Below are 20,811 nucleotides of genomic sequence, written 5' to 3'. Positions count from 1 at the left end.
AAAATGTGGCCACGCGTCCGTCGGCAGAGATAAAGCGCCATGTCACTTACGTAGACTCGTTCTCTTTGATTTCCCAGAAGAGTAACGACTGGTTACAAATCCCACCAATCACAAGAATTCGCGGACTGGCTTCAAACCAAAGCCTTCGTCTACGATCTCCACCTTTTTGTTTCTCTCTCTCTTCACCCTTCACTCCCTCACCACCCTCTCTCTTTCTCTTTCAAGAATCTGATCGTATATTCACTCTCTCTCTAAACTCTCAGAGGTTGAATCAATTTCCAGAGGTAGCTTCTTCAATTTCTGTTTTATTTATTCGAACAGTTTGATCAATTATTCATCGAATTTTACTGGCATTTACGGTTCCTGATTCTGGATGTTTCTGAACTAAAACGAATGGGAATGTTGCATTGCTGCTTGTTTTTCGCTTAATTTTCTACCCATTTTCCGTTTGGTTCCTGAGAAAATGCTTATAACAAAGAAGAAAAGCAGCGAAAGATATGTCGTGCACCTCTTCAGATTTTGAATTCCTTTTGCTTTTTTTCTTTTGCCAAAGTAAAGAGGTATAAGCTTTAAATAGATGTATTTAAATAGGGGGCGAGTTCTCAAAAATCAGAACAACGTCCAAAATAAGAAACTAGTAAAGTGATTTCCTTTTCCTTTTCCTTTTTCCCTTTTATTTTCCTCAGCTTTCGTGGCAACCAAACACAGAATCAGTAAAAATTACATGTTTGTGTATGTATGTGTAAGAACTTAATTTACTTGATAATTCATGAATGCTTTTAAATGGCGTAGCTTGCTCTAATTTCTTCTCCTTCGGATGGATTCTTTGGTTTCTTCAGAATTGAGGAGGGTATCAACGAATATGAGCAATTCGGTAGGCCATAACTTGCTCAACCAGAGCTTGCTTCAAAGCAAGATAAATTCTTCTGGTATTCCTGCTAACACATTATTTCAAGCCAAGAGTGTCCACCAAGTGGAAGCACAGGCACGGAAGTCACCAATATCCAAGAAATTTTGTGGGAACAATTTGAACGTCCAGAAACCAAAGTTAGCCATGGGGTCACGCCGCCCTGCTACAGCCGTTCCTCGTGCTGTATTAACCACAGATCCGCCTTCCGATGTATGGAAATTTCTGTTCATATTGATCAGTTTTGAATTATAGCATTTGAGTAGTTTTCAATAATTTGTTGAATTATCCATTGGAAAACCTAGTAGAAAATAGCTTGATAATGCTAGGGTTAGGGAGGTGGTGTAATGGACAATGTGTCCGGTGCCCATTTGTCCGCGTTAAGGCTTTGTTAAGAATTGAGCTTGAATGTTGGCCACTGGATTTTTAAGATGAGGTTCCTAATTCTAAATCAAGTGCAATATAAATAATAAATGAAATCTTATTCAACAGTGGACTAGAAAAATTATTTTAAAGTTGAGATTTGAATGATTATTCTGATTTGTCTGTTTTGTTGGCTTGGAATGTTTTAATGTTAACTGACTTTTGCCTTGTAGCAGCAGCTTGCAGGGAAATTCAATCTTGGTGGGAATATTGAATTGCAGGTACATGTAGTGTAAGTGTTAGGTACTTAGATCAATGTTATCTATTTGGATAAGGCTTTGTTGAGTTCAGCTGAGCCAAGATATGCCACAAGGGACTATACTAACAGAAGCCATACCTAAATGGGCAGGTTTATGTGAATGCATCGTCTCCAGGGTCTGCCACTCAACTAGACATTCGGGTAACATACAGCGGTCACTCTTTGACTCTTCACTGGGGTGGGATACAAGATAGAAAAGAGTAAGTTTCCCTGTAATTGCTTCTTTAGTTGAGTCAGATACTCAAGATGTCTACCTTATAATCTGAGATGTCTTCTTTCCTTTTTGTCATTTTCTCTTTTCAGAAAGTGGGTGCTTCCTTCTCGGCGCCCAGATGGGACCAAAGTATATAAGAACAAAGCTCTCAGAACTCCTTTTCAAAAAGTAAGGTTTTAAAGCAGCACAAATATCATATTTGTTTATTCCTGTGCTAACTGAAGATTTATTTGTCTTTCAATTGATTTTTTTTCTAGTCTGGCTCCATTTGCATGCTCAAAATTGAGATTGATGATCCTGCAATACAAGCAATCGAGTTTCTTATAGTTGATGAAAGCCAGAACAGATGGTAGGTTTTCATTTGTTCTGTTTTTTCTTGGCCTAGTAACTTTGATGTAAACGGGATGAAGAGTTTTATTCTTCCTTAATCTTCTTTGGCAGGTTTAAGAACAATGGTGATAACTTTCATGTTAAGTTACCTGCGAAAGAGAAGCTGATATCCAATGCTTCAGTTCCTGAAGAACTTGTACAAATTCAAGCATATTTGAGATGGGAAAGAAAGGGTAAACAGATGTATACACCAGAGCAAGAAAAGGCATGTGAATTGTGCTCTAATTTTACAAATATCCTATTGTCATCGTTACTGGATCTCCAACTGTAATTCTTTTTCTCCTTTTGCTTATTACGTCCCACGGGGAGAAAGAAACACCAGAGCAAGAGAAGGCATGTACAATGTGCCATCTAAGTTTACAAATTTCCTGTCATCATTGTTACTGCATCTCCAACTGTAATTTTTTCTTTCCTTTTCATTTTTTACTTCCCATGGAGAGAGAAATCCAGTTGCATAAGGATTTCTCTGTGTTGCAGAATCTCATCCATCCTCATCCTTATACCATGGTGCTCATCTGTAATGTATCTCTTACAGAATAAGGACTGGTTTAGTATAATTTCATATGGATTATGATATATAGTTTCCTTTAGGTGGAATTTTCCTAAAGATTAGTGTTGAACTTCCTTTCAAGGGACAGAGTTCTCTTTGTATATGATTTCGCTATTAAAGTCTGGCTAATGAAAATTCATTAGTCATTTAGCTTCCTTATAGAACATTTGACAAGAGAAACTTGCGAAGTTGATTTAAAGACTTTTTATGCTATTTTGGTTTGCTTTTAATGAATATTTACTGTTTATAGGTGGAGTACGAAGCAGCCCGAAGTGAGCTATTGGAGGAAGTAGCTAGGGGTACTTCCATACAAGATCTCCAAGCAAGGCTGACTAAGAAAAATGATGGTGGTAAAATTGAAGAACCATCTCTTTCTGAGACAAAGAGGATTCCTGAGGATCTTGTACAAATACAATCTTATATACGCTGGGAGAAAGCTGGGAAACCCAACTACTCCCCAGAAGAGCAACATGTAAATTCCAAATCTCCTTTGAGCTTCTTGGTTCTTGTTTCTATTTTTCCCCTCGTTTTCCTTTTAGGTATCTTTTTAGGTATCTCCTTTCAAGCAAATGGAGACTAACTATTTGCTTCCTTGGTGTGATCAATGAGTTGTATCTCCCCTTTTTGCTTAGAGTTGGTCTTCATTGGTGTGATTTTCTGAAAACAGAGGGAATTTGAGGAAGCAAGACAAGAGTTGCAGAGGGAACTAGAGAAAGGTGCCTCTCTTGATGAGATACGGAAGAAGATTACCAAAGGAGAGATACAAACAAAGGTTGCAAAGAAATTTGAGAGTAAACAGGTTTTTAGAACCGACAGAATACAGCGCAAGAAGAGGGACTTTATGCAGATTATCAATAAACATGCTGCTAAATTTGTAGATGAAGCTAAAATTGTAGATAAAGAACATTCAGTCAAACCAAAACCTTTGACAGCAGTTGAGCTTTTCGCCAAGGCAAAGGAAGAACAAGAGGGTGGTTCTGTTCTGAGGAAATATACTTTCAAGCTCAATGATAAGGACCTCCTGGTGAGACAATTATGCGCATTGATTCTTGGTTCTTGTTTTTTTTTCCCTGCAAGGCAATTTTCTTGTGGGGACTAAACTAATTTTTAGAATCCTGAAACATTTATAAGGTACTTGTAACCAAGCCTGCTGGAAAGACAAAGGTTCATCTTGCAACAGATTTCAAAGAACCACTTACCCTTCACTGGGCTTTATCAAAAAACAAGGCTGGAGAGTGGTCGGTAATATTTTTAAATCTGTTAATTAAAAATATGGTCTTCACGAATATCTTAAATATTTTCGTTCTTTCACATTTCTCTTTTTAATTTTCCATGCATTGCTTGTTAATCACAGAGCATGAAAGAGTTAAGTAAGCTATATTGTCATTTTCAGGAACCACCTCCAAATGCACTTCCCCAAGGTTCAGTTTCTCTAAAGGGGGCCGCTGAAACACAATTTCAAAGTTCTGCTGACTCTACTTATGAGGTATGCCAAGGGAAACATGAATTGGTCCATGGGCCTTGGTACTTTAGACTAGTAAATATGTTTCTGTAGAAAATTGTCTTGATATATTGTCAGTAACTTTACAGGTTCAATCTTTAGAAATAGAAATCGAAGTGGAGAGTTTCAAAGGAATGCCATTCGTTCTTTGTTCTGCTGGAAATTGGATTAAGAATCAAGGCTCGGATTTCTATGTTGACTTTGGTGTTGAACTCAAGAAAGTTCAGAAGGTTGCTCCTTGTTTTTGGTCATAATGTCTATTTCTATGAGTGCCTTATCTAGATTCTACTCCAGGTTCCATTACCTTTACAATTTTAATCACTGAACTTTTCCCATTCAAGGATGCTGGTGATGGCAAAGGTACTGCGAAGGGTTTGTTGGATAAAATAGCAGAGCAGGAGAGTGAGGCACAGAAATCCTTTATGCATCGGTCAGTAATCTCTTTGGAATTAGATAAAATATAGATTCATTGACTTTGGTATTTCTTATTCCATTTTATGCCATTCTACTTTATTTGGCCCCCAATATATTAAGTGTAAATGAATGCTCTAGTTACTACTATATTTGTGATGAATACAACTTGGAGAAAGTTATGGGTGCTCTAATTGGTTCATTTCGTTTTCTTTTCTGAATCTCATATTTTCCTTTTCTCAGATTTAACATTGCAGCAGACTTAATCAATCAAGCAAAAGATTCTGGTGAATTAGGTCTTGCAGGTATTTTGGTGTGGATGAGATTTATGGCTATGAGGCAGCTCATTTGGAATAAAAATTACAATGTGAAACCACGGTACAATTCTTTTGATCTCTAGAGTGTGCTTTTTTAATACTTTCTTTTTGGGGAATATGGACATGGAGATATGTGGATATCATCTTAAATGGCTCCCATGTATGATTAGTTACAAGGACCAAGTCTAGTTTCCATGACTTCTGTTTCTCTGCACATCTCACTTCTCCTAAAATGTCAAACCCAGGTCTTCCTTTAAACCCAACAGTATTCTTATTTTCCTCGTGGTGCAGTGAGATTAGTAAAGCACAGAACAGGCTCACAGACTTGCTCCAGAGTGTTTATGCAAGTCATCCACAGTATCGAGAACTTCTACGTATGATTATGTCTACTGTTGGCCGTGGAGGAGAAGGGGATGTGGGACAGCGAATTCGAGATGAGATCCTTGTCATCCAGGTGGAGATTATTATTTTTACTTTCCTTCATGTGGTCCAATATTCACTTCCCTCATTTCTGGACAAGTTTTAGATTTAATGTAATTTATTGAATGATGTTAGAGAAACAATGAGTGCAAGGGCGGAATGATGGAGGAATGGCATCAAAAGTTGCATAATAACACTAGTCCAGATGATGTTGTTATTTGTCAGGTATTGGAGTCACAGTTTGTTAGGGTCTATTCAGTGGGTTTTTTTTAAGTTATTTTAAAAAAATTATCATTAACATTGTCACTTGTCACCGCAGGCATTATTGGATTACATAAAAAATGACTTTGATATTGGTGTTTACTGGAAAACATTGAATGATAATGGAATCACAAAAGAACGTCTTCTAAGCTATGATCGGGCAATCCATAATGAACCCAATTTCAGGAGAGATCAGAAAGAGGGTCTTCTGCGGGATCTGGGGCACTACATGAGAACGTTGAAGGTTGGATTCCTAAACCTTTGAGGTCTAAGTTTTATGTTTGACTAGTTTTTTATTATTATTATAAACATCTGCATCACTTAAATTTGCACGATTTATGGCATCCATCGTGAAGAGTTTGTCATGCTGTACGTGGTATGGTACAGTGGTACTACACCTATTCTTTCAGTTGTTTCTTCCTGTAAAATAGATGATATCCATATCACAGGAGGAATTTCATGATACATATTTCTTCCTTCTTTTATGATGAAAAGAGGTTTTGTGCAAATTTGTTTTCTGATTATGTGGACTTCTTTCGACCCGTATTGCCTGCTGTGCATTATGTTGTAGCTTTCTTTTCTACCAATATTGACTGATCAATCTTTACATGCAGGCAGTTCATTCAGGTGCAGATCTTGAGTCTGCCATTCAAAATTGTATGGGCTACAAATCTGAGGTAATATCAATAGTTAATTGGAGTAGCTCAACATAATGCACTGTTACTTGTTAGCAATAATAGAACCTTTAATTCTTTCCAGGGTCAAGGATTCATGGTTGGAGTAAAAATAAACCCTATATCTGGCTTGCCATCTGAGTTTCCAGTAATGTTCTCAACCTCATTTCAATTTCTTATGATGGGTGAACTAGATGAGATAACTAATAAGATTTTGCATCTTGACATTTATCCAGGACCTCCTGCGATTTGTACTAGAACATGTTGAAGACAGAAATGTGGAAGTCCTTATTGAGGTTTGTGAAATTTTGATATAGGCATTTATTTTTCCAGTCATTCTCTTACGCTTTAACTCTGATTTTCAATGTTAAAAAAAAATAATAATTCAGGGTTTGCTCGAGGCTCGACAGACGCTTTGGCCATTGCTCTCTAAGCCTCATGATCGTCTGAGGGATCTTTTATTTTTGGACATTGCCCTTGATTCTACTGTTAGGACCGCTATTGAAAGGGGATATGAAGAACTGAACAATGCTGGGCCAGAGGTAATTCTTATCTCTAAGAAAATATCTATGTCTCAGAACCAATCTCGGTTTACTTTTTCTCCTTTTTCTTCTTCACCAATGTTGTTTCAGTTTTGAGTCTAATACGATCAGTTGCAATGATAAACTCCAAAATATATGTTTTGATCGGCTGATTTATGCATTATGCAGAAAATTATGTACTTCATCTCTTTGGTTCTAGAAAACCTGGCACTATCGTCAGATGATAATGAGGACCTTGTTTACTGTTTGAAGGTAAATATCTAATCATAAATTTAACACTTTTTCTTTTTCCAGTTCTTGCTTCATGCAGACGGGTTTTGTAATAAGGATTATTAAACCTATGTTTGGATATGGAATTCTTTTTCTTTTCTTTTATAAGAATTCAAGTCAATTGGAAGAATAGGATAAGAGTAGGGGACTTCATCTTTTAGTTTTCATTTCCAAGATGCTGGTTAAATATTGCAAGTTCCAAGATGCTGGCTAAATATTGCAGTACCACTAGTTGTTTAGGTCAGTGGGTAATATTCTACTTCAAACCCATTACCTTTGTGTTTGTCTTCAGGAGGCATAAAGATAGCCTATACATGTACTTCCTGGTGCTAATAAAGTGTAAAATGTCTACAAAATAACAATTTTTTCTCTCTTTCTTACAGTATAGTGATTTGATTTCTTTCGTTTCTTATGAAGGGATGGGATCATGCTATAAACATGTTAAAAAGTAACAGCGATGACTGGGCATTATATGCAAAATCAATCCTAGACAGAACCCGCCTTGCACTTGCAAACAAGGCAGAATCGTATCTCAGTGTTTTACAGCCATCAGCAGAGTACCTTGGATCACAGCTTGGAGTGGACCAATCGGCTGTATGTTTTATCTGTCTTCAAAACTAAAGCATTTTGTTTTTTATATGTATCATATAGCTTCCTTGTTTCTGTGCTCATAATTATTTGTTGCAGGTGAACATATTTACTGAAGAAATTATCCGTGCTGGATCAGCTGCCTCTTTGTCCTCACTCCTTAATCGACTTGATCCAGTTCTTCGAAAGACTGCTCATCTGGGAAGGTTGATTGTACTTCCATTGTTTAGCCAATCATATCATGTTTAATCTCAAATAGTTAAGAGAGATTGAATGGTAATATAAAGGAATAAATGCACTCTGATGTGTTATAAAACTAAGAAGATTTAACATCAACATTATTTAACATATATCACTTACATGCCGTGATAATTTTCTGATGTTACTTTGGTTAACCTGGACAGTTGGCAGGTTATTAGCCCACTGGAAGTGGTTGGATATGTGGTCGTTGTGGATGAATTACTCACTGTTCAGAATAAAGTTTACAGCAAGCCCACAATTTTGGTGGCAAAAAGTGTAAAAGGTGAGGAAGAAATTCCAGATGGTACTGTTGCTGTGCTGACACCTGATATGCCAGATGTCCTATCTCATGTCTCTGTCCGAGCAAGAAATAGCAAGGTAATCACTCATCAATCATAATTTTCTTTCCATAATAGTTGACATGTTCGGTAAAATAACCAACTTTTTATTTGCAGGTTTGTTTTGCAACATGCTTTGACCCCAATATTCTGGCTGACCTCCAAGCTAGTGAAGGGAAGTTACTACGTATAAAGCCAACACCTGCTGATATAACTTATAGGTACTTTTTTTCTTTGGCTTGATCTTGAAAAATGTTCATAAGTTATCTCTTATTATGTGCTGACAAAATGGTTTCAGGTGCCACTTGATAAAAGTTTCAATGCATTATAATTTCCATTATTGAATGACTTGTCTCTCAAATACATTATTTACTTTCTTTTCATGTATAATTTCAGTGAGGTTAATGAGGGTGAGCTAGAAGATGCAAGTTCAACTCATTCAACAGAAGAGACTCCATCTCTGACATTGGTCAGGAAACGATTTACTGGTAGATATGCCATATCATCTGATGAGTTCACAAGTGAAATGGTAAGCTTGAAATTTTTTTCAACTTACAGCTATGGAGTTATTTTCTGTTTCCTTCATTTTTTTTTTTTTCACTATTGACTGGGTTTTAATCCTATAAAAGACAAATTCTTAGACTATGCAATTTCCTAATTTTTGATATTTTGCATAATTTCTGTGGTGATGGCAGGTTGGAGCTAAATCACGTAATGTTGCTTATATAAAAGGAAAACTGCCGTCTTGGATTGGAATTCCTACTTCAGTTGCCCTACCATTTGGAGTATTTGAGAAGGTTCTTTCAGAAGATTCAAATAAGGTTTTCCTCACCTCAAATCTTATAATGTCGGGTATCTTTGTTGGAATTTTCATTGTAACTCAATTGTTGTCTCTTGATTACGATAAATTTACTATGGAAGGGGTTCCAGATTGTGAAGATGAGTTTACTTGATACTGAAATTAATGTCTTAACAATTTATGAGGTGGAACTCTGTTACTCTTCAAAAAATTTACTGAACGCAGTGATGGAAATGCAGTATGTGATGTAGCTTCAGTACTGTATGGTTGATATAGAAAGAGGAATTTTTTTATTCGTCGATTGAAAAAGGAAAAAACAAGAAGCAGCGTTTAAGGAAGCCACATGACTAAGATGTTACTCAATCACTGAGATCAATTATATAAGATATATAAACATAAAATGAATTTGGTTACTTGTGTTCTGCATTGTTCTTGTCTAATGTTATAATAACACTACCTTACGAGGACAAACGAGGGTTCCATTCCATCTGCTTGCAATCCATTATATATTTAGTCAAGTTTCATATTTATTGTATAATGCTCTAGTCTGACTCTCTCATGTCTGTTTACTTTATAGGCAGTGGCTGAAAAGTTGGGAACTCTAAAGAAAAAGCTAAAAGACGAAGATTTTGATTCACTTAGGGAGATTCGGGAGACCGTTTTACAGCTGGCAGCACCACCCCTGTTGGTATGTTTTTGCTACTAGCAGGGTTTAAAGGTTTTATTTTTTTGTCAAAACAACTCATAATAGGTTGCAAAGCATGCAATTTCCATTTCATAGTCTACAATCACATGAACTCTGCAGGGGTATTCCAATCTCTAAAGTGTTATGTATGGCATCCCATCACCCGTTTTCCAACATAAATTGTTAAAAAAAACAGACTAAAAATGACATTTCTGATTGGTGACCAAGCAAGAAATTTCATATTTCTATATTTGGGTTTTGTAGACCTTTCCTTTACATTCATAAACTAAAATTCAAGTGTGAATGACTGGTTTGCTTCTTTTGTTATCTTGATATAACATAAAATCCAGTATTGCTAGTTATAAGGGAAATTAACTCTACGGAGCCTCCAGGCAGAATGATACAGTTTAAGTGAACGATACTAGCTTATGTGGCAAGTTATTTTCAGGTCCAAGAGCTGAGGACTAAGATGCAAAGTTCAGGAATGCCTTGGCCTGGTGATGAAGGTGAACAACGGTGGGAACAAGCATGGATGGCTATAAAAAAGGTAAGACTGCTTTGCTAACATTGTGATTTGCCAGTAGAGCTAGGAATTTAACCATCCCTAATATTATTGTTGGGGAAATAGTACCTTTAAGTAGTAATATATATGGGCCAGCCACCATTGTGAGTTGACTCTCTGCTGTTCTCTAGTTCTCTTTGCTTATCACAAATTACATAACCTGATATCTGAGTTCAAGTTGTCTGCTAAACTATGCTGATCAAATTGTTCTATCCAAAATTTTCTGATATTCTGGGGCATGCTCATCTGTTATAATCCAGGTCTGGGCTTCAAAGTGGAATGAGAGAGCATACTTCAGCACAAGAAAAGTGAAATTAGATCATGATTATCTCTGCATGGCTGTCCTTGTTCAAGAAATCATAAATGCTGACTATGCATTCGTTATTCACACGACTAACCCATCGTCAGGAGACTCATCAGAGATATATGCTGAGGTATTTGGTGGTTTTTAAGCAAGATATATTTTCAACTAGTATCAGTGACATTGATTTGGGTCGTTTTTTCTGTGATAGGTTGTTAAGGGACTTGGAGAAACCCTGGTTGGAGCTTATCCTGGACGGGCTCTAAGTTTTATTAGCAAAAAGAATGATCTGGACTCTCCTCAGGTAATACATTTTTGTCCATCTCTCACCAAAAGTGACATAAGAGTCCATGGAGGGCAATGAATTTTGTTGGTAATTTCTAGGGTGATGACGACTTGGTTATAGGCTTTCACAGACCCTACTAATCCTATCACAACCATGTGATTGGGGAATATGCATATTTTTTTCTTGGACCTGCCATTGTTTGCACTCATGAGTACGTGGACATTTTCAGGTGTTGGGTTACCCTAGCAAACCTGTTGGCCTCTTTATTAGACGATCCATAATCTTTCGATCTGATTCCAATGGTGAAGATCTTGAAGGTTATGCAGGTGCAGGCCTTTATGACAGGTAGACTCCCACACAACTCTCCCAGGCAATAAGCTTCCATCAATAGATGATCGACTAATTGTAAACTAGTCGATACACTCAGCCAGATTCATTGTCGTTCATTTTATGTTTGCATAGATAATGTATGCACTTAAGAATTCAAATAAATAAATATATATATATATATATTTTTAAATCTAATATCGTTGCATGCTATTGACAGTGTTCCTATGGATGAGGAAGAGAAAGTTGTGCTTGACTATTCATCTGACCCACTGATGGTTGACGGAAACTTTCGCAAGTCAATCCTCTCTAGCATTGCTCGTGCTGGAAGTGCAATTGAGGAGCTGTATGGGTCTCCACAAGACATTGAAGGTGTGATCAGGGATGGGAAACTCTATGTTGTCCAGACAAGACCCCAAGTGTGATCTATTTTTGTATTAAATTCTTTATAGGATTTGTGCGATAAACATTGTTGAGTGTAGGAGGAAAAAAAAGAAAAGAATTTTGAAACAAATAATGAGGACATGTCCATCGCAATATGAACAATTTACACGATTGTATTTACTTGAAGTAATATATAAATGTTTATTATATATAATAGCATAATATATACATGAAAGATGTCATCTCTATTTATTTCAAATATCAACATGTCTTGCTTTGCTAATTGCTGCGAGAAATTATAAAATAGCCAGATCAACATGCATGTCTGTGTCTCTCAGCAGTCGGAAGTAAATCCAGAGAGATCCATCCACACTTCATTTAAGCGCCCAGAAAGGTGATATGAAGCATTGTACTGGGCAATCGCATAGGAGCTCTTGTATTCCAAAATTGCAGGCTTTCCATTCAAGTGCTTATTTAGGCTGTTCACAAGAGTTTCAAATTCTTTATGAAAATGGTCATCCTTGGCAAACCCTGTAAACTTTCTGACTGCTATGCAATGACTTCTCCACTTATCAAAGTGCAGATTCAGATCACTGGAGGGCTGTGGAGGTGTTCTTTCATATTTGGCAGGCAGATACAGCCTTACATAATATTCTGCTGGCCCATGCACTGATGGGACAATGCTTGTTAAGACAGGGGCAGTCATGGTAATATCTGTATTGTTAAGGTTAGCTCCATGAATGTACTGATACAACCTGGTCAAATTCAAATCATATTCATCCAAAAAATTTATAATTAAAAACAATTTGAGAAAAATGAATAATGAAGTGTTGATAAATTAACCTGTGAAAGCCATCTTTGGTGGCTTTTTCAAAGGAGTTTGTTTCTCTGACAAGAGCAGACATCCATGAGGATTCTCTGTACTGTCTGAGCTCAAAATCTGATTCTGAGTGCACCACCTTGTACCGAGGTGATTCAATAGCCTGACCAGAGAGTACAAGTTTACAACTGTAAAGGTAACAACACATTACTATCAAGATTAACAATGGCCTCTCCATTTTGTGAAATATGTGATGCCTTGTGCTCTGTCCTCCGAGGGGGCCTCTGGCTTTATAAGCAGCAAAGCAGGACAGGTTTCATGTTGTGATTTGTGTTGAGACTTTAGAATTGCGTCAACGATTTAAATGATCTTGAACCTCTGCAGTTATTGCCAATTGATTTTGAATTGGATGCTCGTACATGCACACATGTTTTTAGTGGCTCTAGTTCCCACCATCTTTCCTTTTGCTGTTCACCACTTGTAAAGCATGAACCAAAACCAAATGATGTTTGCCACTTCACTGTACTATTACATAGAATAATTTGACCACTAACAAAAATAGATTGGAAGCAAAAGGGTATCTCTCTCACTCACCCCTCACCACTACTGATTAGAGCCTTGCCAACCCCAAAAAGTCTCTATGGAACTTGAGTGGAACAAATATAAGACAGAATACTGATCAGCAACAATCAAAACTTTGTTATTTATCTTCCAATGAGTTCCTTCGAGTCAAATATTTATTCCATGCGTATCATCAAATTTATTAACTTATCTTTCTTAGTGGATTGGAATCGGTAATGGCCGGATAGAAGGGAATCTCTTTTATAAAAGCTTAACATTTAATATGCATTTAACCCATGCTCAAACACGAACAGTCCACAGCAGGAACATAATCTATGCATTTTGTCATATCACAACCTTCCTTCAAAGTAGGGTTTGCAATTTGGCAAATAAGCCCACTTTCTTTCAAGTTGGGTTGGGCTAACATTTGGGTCCAAATGCAAGGTAATGGCCATTACTTGCCTCGAGTTTATAAATTTGGGCCGAGACAATCAATTAAACTAAGAGCCTACTAAATGCACCCAAAACATTTAATCAGTGCACTCAATTTCTAAGTTTTGGGTACGGGACAATGAATCCATCCCGTTGCACTCAAGTTCAGTCCCCTCCTCGTAGATTAGAAAAATTTAGACGATCACACGTATTCAATAATAATAATAATAATAATAATAATAATAATAATAAAACCCTCTAAATTGTCTTGAATGTTATTTTGAGACATTTTCACTTTTACCACACTCTCACTGACTGAACAAATATATGTTTGCTCTGGGCTATTTTCCGCGGTTCCAATCATATAACACAAAAGTCCAAAGTTCAAAATAGTTCGTATATGCTACAGTGATGACGAGGTTAAACCCTAAAGCTCTTCTGTGCAGGCTGGCTGCATAGATGGGCCATGGCCATGCAACAGCCAGCAAGATCATGATCAAACTACATGTGCAGTGCAGGGTGAATCAAGACATATGATTAATCATGATCCTCGTGTTCTCTCCTTAGCAAGCAATGCGAAGAGACTCCCCTTAAGATTATGTACTTGGTTCCAGCAACACAATCATGATGTGTTTTATGGCCCATGATATGATGGCCAAAGCATGCCCCCCAACCCCCAAAAAAAAAAAGGAGTTGGTAGAGAAGAAACATTTTTTTTTCTAACAGTCTGTGTGGGCATGCAGTCGGCGACATTGTTCATCAATGGCTTCTTCTATGTTCGTTTGCTCATTAAGTTTTTTTTTAAGGATTAACTTCTTGTTGTTGTATATATCTTGGAAAGCTGGCCAAACTTGTTAGACAAAATCATTGCTTAACACTACTGTTCCACGCTTGGCAAAGCCTTTTCAATCTTCTCTTTTCCCACTTTCAAGAGCATTTTTTGCATTTAAAATGCTATCTTATCTATATATACACACACACACCTACCCTACCCATTGAGGCAAGGCAAGGCAAGAGTATCAATCTACAGTATTAATTCCAAGATAGATAAATACACATTTGCATAAAAAGCAATCACTTCTTCTTCAAAAACAGAAAAAAAGAATGGTCGGCAGATAACACTTTAAAAAGAATTCAGTGTTGGGTGGTTGGTTCTAAATTCATTATTCTCAACTCTGGAAAACTGCCACCATTCTTTCTCATGATTCTATCCTTTTCTTTTTATGTGGTTCAATTCTAAATTCAATTTCACTTTACAATTATTCCCCCTTTTAAGTAGAATGGTAGATGCCTTCAGAGAAGAGAATAGATGCAGTGAACAGTTTTCTTCTGATACAAGATACTTAGATACCTACCCAATATATATAATTGGTTGGTTCCCAGGAAGATGGAGGAAAACAAAAGTAATGTGTTAGATTAGATTCTACAATTATATCATTAACTCAAGTATATTAGTGATATTTATTAATTGGAACTGTTAATAATAAGTTCTTAACACATTCTTAATGACCAAGTAAAGCATTGCATAAAGCTGTTCATTGAGGTCTAGCTTAGTTATATTCCCCCCATATCCTAAAACTTCATGAACATGCTCTTTTTCAAGTGGGATCGGATAATTATGCAAAGTTGTGCGAAGGAGCTTTTGGACTTTGAATTCAAGCCCCCCATTGGATTCAGAAGATTGACCAACACAAAGAGAGAGAGAGAGAGAGAGAGAGAGAGAGAGAGAGAGAGAGAGAGAGAGGCTCATAAGACATAAAATAAGTCAAGGAATTACAACTATGTCATCATGACATGACCAAACTTGGAACTTTCATCTATTCCTTTGGGAGGGCTTTGATTACAATCCCACACCACACATATGATATGAAATTGGGCCACTCACTCCCGCAAAATGTGGCAATGAAATTCATTTTCTTTCACAATTTCTAAGCCGCTCATGTTGTTGTTGTTAAAGGTTTCTTCTAGGAATCGAGACTCAAAAAGCTCACCTTTGGTTGCTTGTGGGGTTCTCAATCCATGTCAAGAAGCTGCTCATGGTCATGTTGTCGCTAAGTCACTTTCATTTTTCAAATGGCTTTGAGGCCAATGGGTCTTGGTCAATTCTATCATCGCCTTTTTCTCTGGGGTTGAATTTTAATTTAGAGAATTTTTTTTTTGCCGCATTATTCACGAAGGAAATCCGCAAATTCCCTTAATCAAGCACACAATCAAGCGGATCACTTACTTGACAACCAAGCACGATCTGGCTGATTATTTTCCTTAAATTCAAGGCCTTTGATTTAGGATCTAGACTTGTATAATTGTCAATCACTCCTGTTGTCTAGCAATTCTCGTATTCTTACTGCAGTACTTGTATATATTTGTATGAAACCATTGTGAAATATATACAATGATACTAATTCTTTCAGCAAACATATAGTTACACATAATAATAAGAATCAAACCAACATTTCACTTTACAAAATCAAAATAAAACCATTATCAAAACCACGTTACGAAATCATTAAACTAATTACTAATTCTTAATTCAGTGGTATTTCACTTTTCATTGTTGCATGTAAGATCACAAAATCATATTGGTTAATGTTCGTTGAACATTGAATTGGGAAAAAAGATTTTTTTTTTTTTTTTTTTAAAGGGAAAAATGGTAAGTTGTTGAAGTGACTTTACTCATGTCATGCAACTCTTCTAGAGTCAATGCAAGTATGTAGTGCAGTACTGAAATGTCAAAAAGGTGAACTTTGGCTCCCATTCTGAGATGTCAAATAATATGCACACATAGTGGCCCTTGTTTGTGTGACTGTCACCAAAACATTCTCCTTTTTCTTTTTCCAGATGCCTCATAGCCTCTTACCAATATCATTGCTCCAAGGTGGAGACACCATCATTATATCTACTTATTATAAATAACTCCAATTAAAATTTAAAAATGAGGTTTAGGAAGAAATTACTAGTTATGGATAATAATATATGGTCTAGCTATAAGCCGCAAGGGCCCTCTGAAAGTATGGCACTGCAAAAGTTTTTTGGGATGTGCAGAAATATTCTCTATGCAAATTCAACTATTATGAGTATTGATATATATACTCTGGACATATACTCATCCATTTAGCTGCTGCTGCTGTGTTTATAATTAAATTATCTCAGATTTCAGCTTTTCTTCTCTGAGGTCGATGAAAAGGGAAACACTGAATTTTATTGTATGCTTAACATCACATGGTTTCGTCCGACAATACTAATTCAACCCTCCCAAAAGGACCAGGGATTATAAGCTTTTTTTTCTTTCTTTCTTTTTAGTAGGAGCGATATTAGAGAGGGAGTTTTCTCATATACACAGTCAAAGTGCCATAATGTTAGAACCTGAGACCGATTGTCTGAAAATCAAGATCTTTTTTCATTGGACTAGACCCCATTGATTTTTTTTTTTTTTCTTTCTTTGCTACAGGATTCAGTCTTTTATTTGGTACTGTACTACACTGTTGATATAAGTTGGATTTATTTATTTACTTGAAGCAGATTTTGTATTAATAAAAAAGGACACAATAATATTTAAGAGGATCCAAACCCCTTCTTATTTCCCATGCATGCACATATAAAATGGTCACGGAACATACGTTCATATTTGCTAATAAATTAATAATTAATTGACTGGAATTTCTATTCAAATCCAAATTTTTACCTTGATTCTTCTGTGGCAGTACGGTAGTAAGAAACATTTATACTTTTAACGCACACGCATAGGTGATATCACTCGATGACTGGGGCTCTTTTATTTTATTTTCATTTTTGTATATATATATATATATTCCTTTAAGACTCATAATTATTAACCTGACCTTTTTCTTTTCAAAATATTGCCTTTGTTCCCCTTCAAAAGCAACTGCACATTACTTTAGCAGCCTTTCAATCAGCTTTAAGTTTAAAGGAATTTTGCCATAGACTGGCCTAAAATTAATTATCAATTGAACCAAATTTGGTCCAAAATTCTCTATCCAAATTCCAAACCACCCTACCATAATAATGCTAAAGCGTACAAGAAGGTTGTAATTGCCGATATTTGATTAAATGCAAACCAAAATATGGTCTCTGCATTCGAGTTCAAATTCCTCTCCCCGTAATTTAAAATAAATTAAAGTAGATTATCGTTTAGTAGATAGGATCATAGGAGGGTTTGGTTTGACTAATTAAGAAATCTTTTAATTGTTTGTTTTGTGCCAACTTATCTGTATTATGTAATGAGAATGATACGGCTTGGTGGGCCATTTCCTAGATGCTTTGTATTTGATACGTAAGTTGTAGAGTTGGGTGAGAGCGTAAGTAGGGCTCTCATAAGATATAGAAAAAGAATTCGCTTTAAAATACAAAATAAGATAAAGAAAAATTGCTGAGGAAGTGGCAGGCATCATTGCCACAGCCCTAAAAAGAGAACAAAGAAGGGATCTCGTATATATATACCCAATATATATATTGCTTGCTTATCTACACAATGATCTTAAATATATATTACTGAAAAATTATATATTAATTGCAATAATATTAGCTAGTAGCACATGTCATTAGATCATATATATGCTTGGTTTAATGCTACTGGTTTGCATAGTAGACTCTAATCTCCAATAAGATATTAATGAAATAGTACAAGTCAACTGGAAGAAACTGATAGCAATATTAAATATTCCACAGCTTGAACAGAATCTAATTCCAAGACAAGTTAATTTCAATTGTAATATATATATATAAAAGAAGAAATATCGACTAATATACGTGAGTTAGATCAGTTGACAAAGTCAGTTATATAGATCATGTATCCCAGAGTTTAAAGCTAATCAGTGGAAGTTGGCTAGTCACTGTGTTTGTTTTTTATGTATTGGTTTTCAGTAATTATAGCTATGGATAATAAACTTGAAAATAAAAACCCAAAAAGAAAATGAAGAGCCATAACATGGGATGGGATGGGATCCTTCTATTTAGGGTGATAATTAGCAACAACTTTTAAATTAAACACCAATGTCTCTATCATATAACTGAGTAAGTCAACTATGAAATTACAGGCCAACAGAAGTCAACTATGAGATTAATATTATTCTCCAGCAAGTAAAAACAAAATTTATACATTAGAAAAGTTGATATAGATCCAAATTCTTATTGAGGAGTTGAGTTTTTTTTTTTTTTTGTTCAATCAAAGTTCATTAAGACCCAAAAAGGGGAAGAAAATAAACAGAGAATACAAGGCCGAAAATAACAAATGCAGAAACAAAGTACCACAAGCACAGGGAAGATTAAACCAAGAACCAGTACATTCCTTTTTAGATATTTTCTGATGCAATCTTTTTTATCTAAGTCCTTTGTTCCAATGTTGCTGCTTATGACTTGAATCGGATAATGGTCATTTATGTCATAATAAATAGCTATTTACAACGTTTGGCATTGAATAGACAAAGGAAAATATAGCAAACATATCCCAAAAATCATGTTTTTTCGTACAATCATGCTCCTTTGAACTCTAAATGTGAACAAAGGAAAAAATGCTTTTGTTTACGGTGTAGGTATATTGTCTTATTGCCTATTGCATAGGTATATGTGTTTTTTTCTTCTTCATATTTTCAACAATGTGTAATAATGTTTTACGTACTTTTCTTTTAGGTAACATAAAATTTTCTTTGTCTATTTTTGTATCTGACTTATGGGTATTCTTCTAATTTATGTTCCTAATTTATAGGTAGTCTTGTAATTTATGTTCCTAATTTATAGGTAATATGATTTATCTAGGAAAGAATTCAAAATTTAAATTTTGAAATTCAATTACAAAAATAATGCATTAAATTTATATTTGGACAAACTACATAAAACCCCCTAAACTATAGGGTCATTTTCAAGTTCATATCCAATTTTAGAGACATTTACGAGTACATACTCAAACTCCCGGAAACCCTACAAATTGCCCCATCCGTTAACCAAACCGTTAGTTAATCTATTAAATGCTGATGTGGTATTTGTGAGACTTACTTTTTACCTGACGTGGACTCCATAACAACTCCATAACAAATAAAATTAATAAATAAATAAAAACATTTATAAAAAAATCTAAAAACCCACAACCAAAAAAAAAAAACCTCTTCTCTGTCTCCTCGCCCTGTGTCTCCAGCCGACTTCACAATTTTCTCAACCTCTCTGCAAACCTTCTCTTCCTCCTTCACTTGCCCCATTTTCTTTACTCTTTGTGTGAGAGTAATTGATCGAAGAGTTACAAGAACCAAATGGAGAAGAAATTGATCGAGATTTTGATCTGGGTTTCAGACGGTGCTTCTTATTTGGGTTCTGTTTGGATGGTGAGAAAATTACCCTTTTTGGAGAGGAGTTCGAAGGAGATGAAACTTACCCATATTTCAGTTTTGCCTTTGAACCTTTTTTCCCATTTCTCACTGAAATTTCTGAGGGATTCAAAAGGGATGAGAGATCCAGATGCTACAGGGTCAGTTCCTCTCTCTACCTTAGCCATCTTATCCAACCCAACCCATCTTCTCTGAAGATAGGAGAAGACATTGTTGCGGTCCTGATTCGTACCCGACTCCAGCCCACCCTCCAGAACCCTCTCTCTTTCTCGCACTCTTCAAGCCACCTTCTTTCTTTCTTTATGGAACCAAAACTAGAATGATTGCTTGAATTTTGGTTAAATTAAAATAACTAGATCGATTTTTATTTATTTATTATAATTTTTCTTGTTGGGTTTGTTTAGGTGCTGAATATCATGGCGTGGGTTGGGTCTGTTTATGATTTTGCTTGTTCGGTATGTCTAAGTGAGGACAAAGGACTGTACCAGTTGCGGCTGAGGATGGGGGTGAGGGAGGTTGGGATGGGGGCGCAGGTGCTGGGTTTGGGGTGGAGTTAGTGATGGCTGAGGGATTTAGTCGGGATTCATGTTGTGGGTTGGATTGGGTCGGAGAAGGTGACAAGGGGAGAGAGAGTATGACGGTTGAGAAGGGAGGGGGATATCAGAGAAGATGAGTTTTTTTTGTTTGTTTTGGGCTACCATGGACGGGTGTTGAGAGGGGGGTTGCGACGGGGAAGAGTGGTGGGTTCTTCTGGATTTTTTTAAAATTTTTAATTATTTAAATTATTCATTTTTAAAATTATTTTTGAAAAGTATATAATTTTTATTACTTTTTTGTCCACTTGTGAGTCCACATTATTAAAAAATGGAATCCACGTTCGCCACGTCAGCATTTAACAAATTCACTAACAGTTTGACTAACGGATGAGGCAATTTATAGGGTTTCTAGGAGTTTGAGTATGTACTCGTAAATGTCTCTAAAATTGGGTATGAACTTGAAAATGACCCTATAGTT

The 20,811-nt window shown here is 36.1% G+C and overlaps 2 protein-coding genes across 5 annotated transcripts; one reads left to right on the top strand and one right to left on the bottom strand.

The window, feature by feature from the left end:
• On the top strand, window positions 1–11,858 carry LOC117623123 (alpha-glucan water dikinase, chloroplastic). 4 transcript variants are annotated; one of them, XM_034354003.1, is made up of 34 exons: window positions 16–284; window positions 840–1,120; window positions 1,510–1,551; window positions 1,680–1,789; window positions 1,893–1,971; window positions 2,061–2,152; window positions 2,245–2,398; window positions 2,994–3,215; window positions 3,411–3,767; window positions 3,875–3,985; window positions 4,137–4,229; window positions 4,334–4,474; window positions 4,586–4,674; window positions 4,899–5,033; window positions 5,264–5,426; window positions 5,528–5,617; window positions 5,712–5,897; window positions 6,268–6,330; window positions 6,413–6,475; window positions 6,564–6,623; window positions 6,717–6,869; window positions 7,038–7,121; window positions 7,557–7,733; window positions 7,827–7,933; window positions 8,132–8,345; window positions 8,423–8,526; window positions 8,702–8,834; window positions 9,001–9,126; window positions 9,682–9,792; window positions 10,238–10,336; window positions 10,612–10,785; window positions 10,864–10,956; window positions 11,168–11,283; window positions 11,486–11,858. In XM_034354003.1, exons 2-34 carry the CDS (start codon window positions 863–865, stop codon window positions 11,688–11,690), a joined length of 4,404 nt encoding a protein of 1,467 aa, XP_034209894.1. In that variant the 5' UTR covers window positions 16–284; window positions 840–862; the 3' UTR covers window positions 11,691–11,858. The 4 variants fall into 4 exon arrangements, with proteins under 4 accessions (XP_034209902.1, XP_034209894.1, XP_034209879.1 ...); XM_034353988.1 differs by having other exon boundaries at window positions 1,504–1,551; XM_034353995.1 differs by having other exon boundaries at window positions 17–284; window positions 1,507–1,551.
• On the bottom strand, window positions 11,842–12,849 carry LOC117623150 (heme-binding protein 2-like). Its single transcript, XM_034354023.1, has 2 exons — window positions 12,493–12,849; window positions 11,842–12,404 (listed from the first exon to the last, which is right to left on the bottom strand). The coding sequence occupies exons 1-2, from the start codon at window positions 12,705–12,707 to the stop codon at window positions 11,984–11,986; spliced, it is 636 nt and encodes a 211-aa protein (XP_034209914.1). The 5' UTR covers window positions 12,708–12,849; the 3' UTR covers window positions 11,842–11,983.
• Between the last annotated feature and the right edge of the window lie 7,962 nt (window positions 12,850–20,811).

The sequence above is a fragment of the Prunus dulcis genome, chromosome 1, assembly GCF_902201215.1.
Source record: "Prunus dulcis chromosome 1, ALMONDv2, whole genome shotgun sequence".
NCBI classification, from domain to species: domain Eukaryota; kingdom Viridiplantae; phylum Streptophyta; class Magnoliopsida; order Rosales; family Rosaceae; genus Prunus; species Prunus dulcis.
The sequence above is the reverse complement of the archived record's forward strand: the minus strand, read 5'-3'. Positions and strand labels throughout refer to the sequence as shown.

Bases quoted from the DNA above. Each gene is read 5' to 3' on its own strand.
- LOC117623123 (XM_034353988.1), top strand. From the start codon at position 863: ATGAGCAATTCGGTAGGCCATAACTTGCTCAACCAGAGCTTGCTTCAA. The intron at 4,675-4,898 runs GTCAGTAATCTC...TCCTTTTCTCAG, and splicing joins CAGAAATCCTTTATGCATCG to ATTTAACATTGCAGCAGACT. The intron at 5,898-6,267 runs GTTGGATTCCTA...CTTTACATGCAG, and splicing joins ACTACATGAGAACGTTGAAG to GCAGTTCATTCAGGTGCAGA.
- LOC117623150 (XM_034354023.1), bottom strand. From the start codon at position 12,707: ATGGAGAGGCCATTGTTAATCTTGATAGTAATGTGTTGTTACCTTTAC. The intron at 12,405-12,492 runs GTTAATTTATCA...GAATTTGACCAG, and splicing joins ACCAAAGATGGCTTTCACAG to GTTGTATCAGTACATTCATG.